The sequence below is a fragment of the Coptis chinensis genome, chromosome 4 (genome assembly GCF_015680905.1).
Source record: "Coptis chinensis isolate HL-2020 chromosome 4, ASM1568090v1, whole genome shotgun sequence".
NCBI classification, from domain to species: Eukaryota; Viridiplantae; Streptophyta; class Magnoliopsida; order Ranunculales; family Ranunculaceae; genus Coptis; species Coptis chinensis.
In genome coordinates this window covers 29,118,989-29,129,165 of record NC_141459.1, presented here as the reverse complement: position 1 = coordinate 29,129,165, position 10,177 = coordinate 29,118,989, and the positions used below count along the sequence as shown (strand labels likewise).

General features: G+C 39.1%; 1 protein-coding gene across 1 annotated transcript; it reads left to right on the top strand.

The window, feature by feature from the left end:
• The first annotated feature begins 885 nt into the window (after positions 1-885).
• Positions 886-1,311, top strand: LOC147503068 (uncharacterized). Its single transcript, XM_086604701.1, has one exon. The coding sequence runs from the start codon at positions 886-888 to the stop codon at positions 1,309-1,311; it is 426 nt and encodes a 141-aa protein (XP_086460827.1).
• The last annotated feature ends 8,866 nt before the right edge of the window (positions 1,312-10,177 follow it).

Here is a 10,177-nt window from a genome sequence, read left to right as displayed (position 1 = left end):
ATGATCTATCTTAGGCAAGAATGTCTGAACATCAAGCTCGTAAGAAAATGAAAACCATGTTTTCCTTCTTTAAACTCAAAGATGTCACCCCGGAAAATGATGTAACTTCTACATCATCTAGTCTTGATATTTCAAGACTTGATAGAGATGGCCAACATCCTTCACAAGTTCAAGTTGTTGAAATTGAGCAAGTTGAACCTTCTCCTCAAGCCCAAAGAGTTAGTGTTGGAGAAGTTGACTCCACATCTTTATTTGAGCGTGATCCGGGTAAAGCGTGCTCCAATATATAATTACCCGGTTAATCAACAAGATGATGTTCGACGAGCTTTTCTTGGAAAGGCGTTGGTTACTTGAACTTCAGTGAGAAAGAGTATCCATCCACCATATTAGGAAAGCAAACTCGCCCGGTTCAACTCCTCTTGGTTCACACTATTTCCTTGGCTAGAGTACTCCTCCATACGGATAGAGCTTATTGTTTTCCATGTTTTATATTTGAAACAAATCCGCCCGGCGTCTGCATTCTTGTTGAAGGTTTTAAATGTTGGAAGAAGATTAATAATGGAAAGAAGTGTTCCTTTTTGCAACATGAAGGAGGTCCATGCTCACCTCATAGGTCGGCGATGATAGCTTGTGAAAATTTCATGAATCCTTCTCGACATATAGATAATGTGTTAAATACATTATCTAAAGAAGAGGTTGTTAAAAACCGCTTGCTAGTCAAAGCTATTCTTCAGTGTATTCAATTTCTTGCACTACAAGGGATTTCTTTTAGAGGCCATGACGAGTCCAAAAAGTCAAAAAATGGTGGAAATTTCAAGGGAGTGTTGGGATTTGCAGCGATGTTGAATGACAAGGTTGCAGAATTATTAAAAGATGCTCCGAGAAATGCCACATATACCTCACATTCAAAAAAAGACACTTTTGCATATCTATGCCGATAAAGTGAGAGAGAGAATTCGTGAGGAAATTGGTGATGCAAAATTTTGTGTCCTTGTTGATGAAGCACAAGATAATTCAAACAAGGAGCAAATGGCGATTGTCCTAAGATTTGTTGATAGAGGTGGTTTTGTTAGAGAGTATTTTCTTGGTATTGTTGGTGTTAAAGACACTTGTGCTTTAACTTTGAAAGAAGCTATATGCAATATCCTTGCTCGCCATAATTTGCATATTATAAATATGAGAGGTCAAGGTTATGATGGTGCTAGCAATATGCGTGGTCAATGGAATGGATTACGAGGGCATTGTTTACGAAGGAGTGTCCATATGCATATTATGTGCATTGCTTTGCACATCGTCTACAACTTGCTCTAGTTGCGGCTTCTAAAGATGTTTCGATGTTTGGTTGTTTTTTCCAAGTTGGCTTCTATTGTTAATCTTCATGTTGCTGCCGCAAAAGCGGGGAGTTGGAAGATACTCGGGAAAAATGAAATTGATATCTTTGGTAGCTAGTGGTGAACTTGTTCTTTGGAAAAGGAGCTAATCAAGTTTCTACTTTGCAACGAGCAGGAGATACTAGATGGAGTTCTCATTTTGCTTCGGTTTGTAGCTGAAAGAGATGTTTGATTCAATTTGTATAGTTCTTGAAAGCGTCATGAAGAAGCGGGTCAAGCAACTCTATCGTGGGGAAGCTAAAGGTGCTATTCTTGCAATGAAAAGTTTTGAGTTTGTCTTTCTTTTTCATTTATTGCATAAGACTATGGGAATTACTAATGTCTTGTGTAAAGCCCTGCAAGAAAAGTCCCAAGACATTTTAAATGCTATCAGCTTAGTCTCCAGTACGAAAGCACTTCTTCAAGAATTAAGAGGATCTTCTTGGGACACTTTCCTTAGTGATGTGATTTTGTTTTGCAAAAAACATGACATTGATATGCCTGATATGGGTGCTCGACACATGGCGGGTACAGGTCGTTCTTGCCAGCAAAAAGATTACATTACAGTTGAGCACCACTACCGCGTCGAGTTATTTAATGCTGTAATAGATTACCAATTGGTGGAATTAAATAACAGATTTCGGAAGAAACAATAGAGCTTCTTTATCTTAGTTACGCTTTGGATCCGAAAGATGCTTTTAAGTCCTTGGCATTGATGACATTTGCAAACTTCGCAGAAAAGTTTTATTGTGGAGACTTCGCGAAACAAGAGATACATCATTTGAGAAGTCAACTGCAACATTACAAACTTGATGTGCTCAAGCATCCTCTTTTTTTGAAGTTGTCTACCATCTCGAATTATGTCAAAGACTAGTTGAAACAAAGAAAGATCAATATCTATTATTTGATTGATAGATTGATTCGTCTTGTCTTGACACTTCTGTTTCCCGGCAACTTCTGAGCGAGCATTCTCGGCTATGAAATTGCTCAAAACACGACTAAAGTAACAAGATGGGGGATGAATTTCTTGCAGATTGCATGACTATTTACATTGAACGGGAATTTGCTAAAGAAGTTGATTTGGATGCAATAATAGATGTATTTGATAAGAATCCACGCAGGTCAAAACTTCACTAGTGTGATGTTAATGTGCTATGTTATTCTTGCACATTTCTTTATTATATTTGTCTAGGTCTATAGTGAAAACACTATTTTGTTCATTTTGGGTAAAGTAATAAAAGCGATAATTTTTTTGTTTATCAATGCTAGCTTATTGGTTCCTAAAAAAATCTTTAAAGATTAACTCCATGGCAGCCCCCTTATCTAAAATCCTAGATCCACCCGAAAGTACCGAGTACCCGATATGATAGAAGTTTTTTGTTTTCCTTTGAGATGAGAGGAAGGAAGGAATTTTGATGGGGCGATGATGGTAAACGGTGGTGGGGTGATTGGAGGTGGTGGTGGTTTTGGGCGTGGTGGTGGGGTCGGATCGGAGATGGTGGAAAGAGGATTTGGATTTAAGAGAAAATCAGGCGTGGCGGCTGTTTTGTTCAATAAGGGGTTTTTGTTTGGAAAGAGGGAAAAAGAAAAAAAAAAAATAAAGCGCCCACTTAAAAGTTAAAATTGGGATTTTCGTTTGAGCGGGCTTTAAGAATTGGGTGTCGAAGTCAGCGGTGACTGGGTGGCAATAGAGTTAGATAAAAAGCGCAATCAATTATATAGCAATATCTATATAAACGCAATTGTAAAGGTTTCGGTAAAAAACTTGATAGTACTAAACTAGAAAACGCTATCTCTAAAAAAAAGTATAGCGTTTTTTTATATATGCTATTGATTAAATGCTATCTATTTGCATTTTTGTAGTAGTGAATGCTGGTGTGAGTAGCCCTAAAATACAATATATACTTATACATATACTTACACACTAAATAAGGTAGTTAGTTCCTCCACCGAGGCGCCTTAACATCCAAAAAATAATACAACATCCTTAAGTACAATAATTAAGACAGGTAGTTCCTCCACTGAGGCGCCTTAACTTCCCAACAATAATGCAAATGCATTTAGTTCCTCCACCGAGGCGCCTTAGGTTCTAACTAAACTACTAACCAACCAAGCATATTCTATACTTACCGCATTTCATGCTCAATTACAGAGTGGGTCGTCTCTGCACAAGTAATTAGGTTGACCCACCTTTATGCAAAACCATATACAATCATATATTTAAAGATATATCATTAACCAACATATTACCATAATTATATTATTTAAGGCTTTCTTTGCGTGTTCCTAAAATCACGTCGTATCTATGTCTTACCTAGTTTCCCTGGCTACCACAATCGCTACCCAACGCCGAACATGTACATCCACATGCCTCTCCTCACATAATGAACCACTCCGTGCATAGCTACCCTAAGCGGGATATCACATACCAGGTAACCCCGCACACGAAAGCCATTATGTGAGTACTGCCACTATTCGGCATAAAATATCGCGCGTCTCGTTCTAATTTTGCGAACGAAATAATCAAGCCACTATTCAGCTACACCAGAAGGGCCATTCAGATTCACCAAAATCAAATTACGTACGCCCGAAGGGCCATTCAAATTCACTGAAAGGCCAGAAGGGTCAATCATATCACATACGCCCATCACAAGGGCCAAATCACATGAGTTGTGGTAGCTAGGTTCTAGGATTTTCGTTACGTAATTTATTCAAGTGTCATGACTCATAATAATTTCACTTTATCACGTGCATGCCAAATATATTATTGTACTAAGCCACAATATTTAGAAATGTCTCAATACATCTCATAACAACTTTCATTCTTTCACGTGCCAATATATTATTGCACTAAGCCACAATCTCGTGGGAAAATATCCACAAATACTATACTACCTCATACTAGCATCTCATAGATAAAATAATGGAGCGTTTACATTTATTTCTCCAATAATTATTGCATTTAATATATATATCCCAACATATCATATAACGTCACAATTACTCCAAACGTATCGCATAACATTTTTATAGCGTTTTAGGAATATTATATCTCATAAAATTTCACTTTTGTCACGTGTCAAAAATACAAAATATCAACGTCACATCGGTCTTAGATAATGACAACCAAGTTTATACAGGCTTCCACAACATTCTATCATTTGATTTGTTCATACAATTTACAACATAAAACGTAGCACAATTAAACAGTCAAAAGTCCACAATCAAAGCCCAAAACCAAAACCCAAAAGTCTAAACATTTAAAGACCCAATTAGATCTATTTTAATTATATGGACCGGCCCCAAAACAAACTTGAAACTGGCCCAAAGAAAGCTAATATATTTCAGCCCAAAACTTTAATTGGGTCGGCCCAAAGAAATAAAAGAAAATTGGCCCAAAGACTAAACCAAAAGAGAAACTGGCCCAACACTAATAAATAGAATTGGCCCAAAACCAAACTAACTTAGCTCCAGCCCAACTAACATAACTAAAGGCTTTGGCCCAAAGCCCAAAGCCCAAGCAAACCAACAGGTTCGCCTTCCTCACTTCTTCTTCCTCAACAGCAACTTCAACCACCGGATCGACCACCGTCAACCATCCACCGGCACTACAAAACAAACCGAAACAGTTCGGTTTTGCAACCGCATAAAAACCCAACATTTCGATACCCTCAAACTCGATTCCCCTCACCCCCACCAGCACACCAGCAGCAATTTCGGCCACCACTACTCCTCTCTTCATCCCCTCTCATCCTAGCGGTTTCGATCCTAATGAAAACCCCCACCACATTAATACACACAAAACTCCAATACCTAAACTTCGAAAATCACCCCCCAACCAAGATCCAACTGCCATTAACGACTTCTTCGAGCTTTGACAGCACCCTACATTCCCTAAACATCAACCCACAATCTTCCCATACCACCAACAGTTTTACCCAACCCCACAATCATAAACCAACACAACAACACAGTAAACATAATAATAAAAGTTCAAATAAAATACTGGGCGATTTCTTCTTTGGCTTGCGCCACCATTACCATTACCGACCTCAGTTCCAACAGTTCAACAACTCAACTTCCAGAGTTTTAGTAATTAAGCAAAACAACATGTAGCATTTAACGAGTTATCCATTCAACAGGATGAGAGAAAAATAACGACATAGTAAAAGAAAAACTGAGCGGAAGAAAAACTCGACAGTAAATGTTTTTATTCGTAGTAGACGTAAAACTCTAGTTTCGATGGAAAAAGAAAAATATAACTACTCACCTGTATTAAAAACTCGACGAATCCCTCATCGTCCGAATCGTCGCGTGCTCCAACGCTCTAGCAATCAAGCTTTTATCTCCGCCTCTATTTTTATTTTATTTTTATCTAAAAACCCTATTATCTGGAAAAATATGTATATATACATGGGTTTGAAACCTAAGCCCAACACAGACTCGAGCCCAAAAATCAGGCCCACGTATCCCAAATCCAATCCAACAAATTTTAAATAAATAAATAAATACGTATTTTAAATACGGGCGTTACAATTCTTCTTTGAAACGGCTACTATGTTAGCAAGCCAGGTCGGATACTCGATTTCTCTGATGAATCCAACATTTTTGAGCTTTTCTATCTCTTCGTTGATGACTTTTTGAAACTTGAGTGCTAGCTTCCTAGGTCATTGTTTGATAGGCTTGATGGTTGGATCCAAGGCCCAAAATATCGCCGATATATATATATATCGGTATTTTGGTACACCGATATTGATATTTCCGACATATATCCACCGAATATAGAACCATTTTTTCCGATATATATCGGAATTTCCGATATAAAACTTTATATCGCCGATATAATCGATATATCCGATATTTACGATATATATCGGTTGACTTTTTGACCATCTTTTAATATAAATCCGATATTTCCAATATATTTATGATATTTCTGATATTATATTTCCGATATATCCGATATTTTCGATATTTTAAATAGTTTGGACTGGTCACCGAAAAAATTGGATATATCCGATATATATTGGTTTTTGGGTACACCGATATATTCATCAATATCGATATTTTGGGCCTTGGTTGGATCTACATTTAACTTGTGGCAAGTGATAAAAGCCCAAAACTGTAGTTTTAACCCCTTAACAATAATACTTTTAGACTAATTATGCGAGTAATAAATAAGAGTTAATGCCAATTACGTGCTTTTATGTATTTCAGGCATTGAAATCAATTATGTGCAGAAATGTGCCACTTTGGCGATATAAAGGAGCAAGAGTTGGTTACTAAGAAGTTCTGGGATTAAAGGCCAAGACGGGCAGAAACAACACACAAAAATCAGCATAACTTCCGAAAACCGTATCTTTGGACTCAGGCCTCGGAATTGGGCGTACCTTATGTCAAAACGACCGGCTCGGAAAGAGTTTTCTAATGTTCCAAACCTTGACCCAATCAGAGGAGCAAAAATGGACACAAAAGCCTATTGAAGTCAAAGCCAGCTGAAAAGGGCCCTATGGGCTGAAGAAATTGGGCTTTAGGCTCGATTTTCCGGCCTAAAACATGGACCCTCACCCCATGCACGAAAATGTGGATCTGGTCTCCTCCATTTCCACACACAAGACTTAGCTCTTAAATATCAATTATGTTAGAATAGAAGGTAGCCATTAAAGCTTAGTTCTAGATCTAGGTTTTCAATTAATTAATTAGTTGTTATTCTTGTTTTAATTTTAGTATTGAATGATTGTTATTTAGTTGTTAGATCAATAAAATATTTAGTTCTTGATAATCTAATTTTTTTTCCATTAATTATTAGTTTCAATTCTTAGATTTACTTATTTGTCATTATTAGTTTAAATCAATTATTGCATGAGTAGTTTCCATTTGAGTTTAAATAAGCAAAGTTCCAATCTTTTTATGATGTCTAGTTTTAATTCATATGGAAATGATAGTTTGATGAATCAAGGTTAAACCTCTATTAGAGGGGTTTGATGAAACCTTGATTGTGTAGTGTAGAATCGTTGTAAGAGTCTATTCCACTCTAGAAGGTCGTTGATTCGTCATGAGAATGGATGGACTTCCTCACATGCTAGTTATGAATTGGTAGAGATGTAATGTATAATTAGGGATTAGAACGACCAATTCTTACCATAAGAACGTAAGAATTGGATTACAACAATCTATGCTAGTTCTTAAGTTGGATTCAATTTCCCCCTAATTCTTATTCTAGATTTAAACTTTAGTATTCCGTAGCATTTCGTAGTTGAATCATTATAATCCCAGTATCTTGTTAGTATAAATTGCATCGTAGTATAATTTGTAAAACTCTCATTGACTTTAGTAGGATTGATAGTCGAAGGAAACTTGAATGCTAAATAACTAGGAGTGGAACGAATCTTCTATTCCAACTCTACTTCAATAGTATCGAGAGTAGAAATCTTTGATAAATAGTATACGATAAAGTTTTAGTTTTACTTCCATTTGATATTCATTATTTATTCGGAGTAGAATTATATTCAACTTTTCTCGGTTATCAGCAAGCGACCTGAGGGTCGATTCCTGGCATATCGATATACGACCAAGCAAAAACATCTTTATTGAGAGATAGAAATTTGACAAGCTGCTCCTTGAACTTGGGGTCTAAGTCAGCCCCTACATAAACAAATTTTGTGTCATTAGTTGTGCCCAAATTGACTTTTCCTCCTGGTCTATCTGATCTTGTTTTCCTGTGAGCTTTTCTCGATCTTGGATTCTTTGGAGATTTTGGATGTTTGAGGATCCTGCCTTTTTGGGACGTCCTTGGCTTTGACGACCTGAGGCTTGTGTGAGGTCGTAGTGCTGACCTGATTGCATCGGTGAGCTTCTAGTTGGTTGCTTCTGAGCTCCATGATGCCTCTGGGACTGGGATATCGTAGGACCTGGTGTAGGGTTGATGGAATTGCTTGGATTTTGTGAATCCAACGGTGTCCTAGAATGGCAGTGTAGGACGACCTGACATCGATCACACTAAAGCATGTTGAAGTTTTGACCATGTCCTCTTTTTTGCCAATGGAGACTAGTAGGATTACGTCTCCGATGGCATATGTGCGATCTCCGTTGAACCCATAGAGCGGTGCATTGGACTCTATCATCACCGAGTCCGGCAGGTGCATGTCCTTGTATGTTTGATAGAACAGTATGTCGCATGAGCTCCCTGGATCGATGAGAACTCTTTTGACTGTCCAACCGTTGATTTTGACATGCACTACCAAGACATCATTGTAAGGTAGACACACCTTGTCTAGATCCTCTCCTGTGAATGAAATTGATGTTGTCCTCTTTGGGTCGGTGGGGTTGATCATCTCGGCTTTGTGTGAGAGGTGGTAGATTTCTTGGATTGGTCCCACTCTTCTGTGCTTCTCCCGACCTGAGATTTCGTCGTTTGAGGTGTCTGTAATCATGTTGATTACTTTGTCCTCATCTTGGTTGGAGGAGTGCTGTCTCCTATTGTGCCTTGACCGACCTGGAGACTTAGATCATCGAGTTGATCTGCTCCTGCTTCTGTTTTTGTTGTTGGCAGGTCGTTCATTGCTGCGACTCCTGCTTATGTGGCGTTTGGCATCCAACTTGTGCCTTAGATCGCTTTCTGGCAAGAACTCTTTTAATTTGCCTTCCTCCACTAGGTCTTGGAGGTAGTGCTTGAGGCTCCAGCAATCATTGGTGTCGTGGTGGTGGGGTTTGTGGAAATGGCAGTATGGACGCTCTGGTATGGCTATCACCTTATTGATGTTTGGTTTGAAGTATGGTGCTACATATATTTTCTTCAGGATTTGACTTGGCGTACTGGAGAAGTTGGAGAATTTCCTCTTTGTGTATGAGGGTTTGCTGGAGTTGGATCTCTTGTTGTTGTTGTTGTTGTTTGAATATTACTTGCTTTCCTTAGGGTCTGGCTCGTTGCTAACTGCGAGGACCTCTTTGCCTTTGCGCTTGGGCATCTACTCTTCGTACTTGATGTATTTGTCGACTCTGTGATACAGGTCGGCTGAGGTGTCTGGCTTGTTGCGCATGAGGGACCCTGCTAGGTCGGAGTCGTCCAAGAGGGCGTTTGTGAACGCAGAAATTGCAAAACCGTCACTGAGTCCTGACTCCAGCGAGAGGATGTCCTTCTTAAAACGACCTAAGAAGGCTCGGATCGTTTCGCCATGAGCTTGCTTGAGCTGAAACAAAGAGTCAGTCGGGCGCTTCTTTCATTGTGGGCCTAACTCTACTACGAGCGTCTCGGCAAAGTACATCAAAGTTGTTGATCGAATCGGAGGGAGTGTGTAAAACCGGCCTATAGTTCCGATCCTTTAAACTGGTTGGAAAAAGTTTGCGCCAAGTCGTAGTCGGGATGGATGGTTTGTAGAGTGCAAGGATTTGACTGAAGCGAGCTACGTGCTCGCCTGGGCATAAAGTACCGTCGTACAGCGGGAACTTTGGTTGGATGAACTTTGAAGGAGGCTGCTTGTCTCTGATATCCTGGATGAATGGTGATGCCTTGTACGTTTCTAGCATCTTCTGAGTAATCTGGATCGCGCTGGCTCTTTCATTTGACTTCTCTAATTTTTGTGCGAAGTCTTCTAAACGTTGATTGGTGGTGTTGGTTAGGGCTTCCACACTGTTGTGCTCCCCCGCTTCTGTGGTGCCATTGTTGGCGTTGGAGTTGGCCTGCTCTCGCATTGTCTGGTTTTCTTGTTGCAAAGTGATGAAGGCTTCTTGGAGTGTCTTCATCTAGTTTGCCAATGCTTGTAGGTTGGGTTCCATTGTGGTTTTTCTGACCAGCTTCGTGGGCTTGA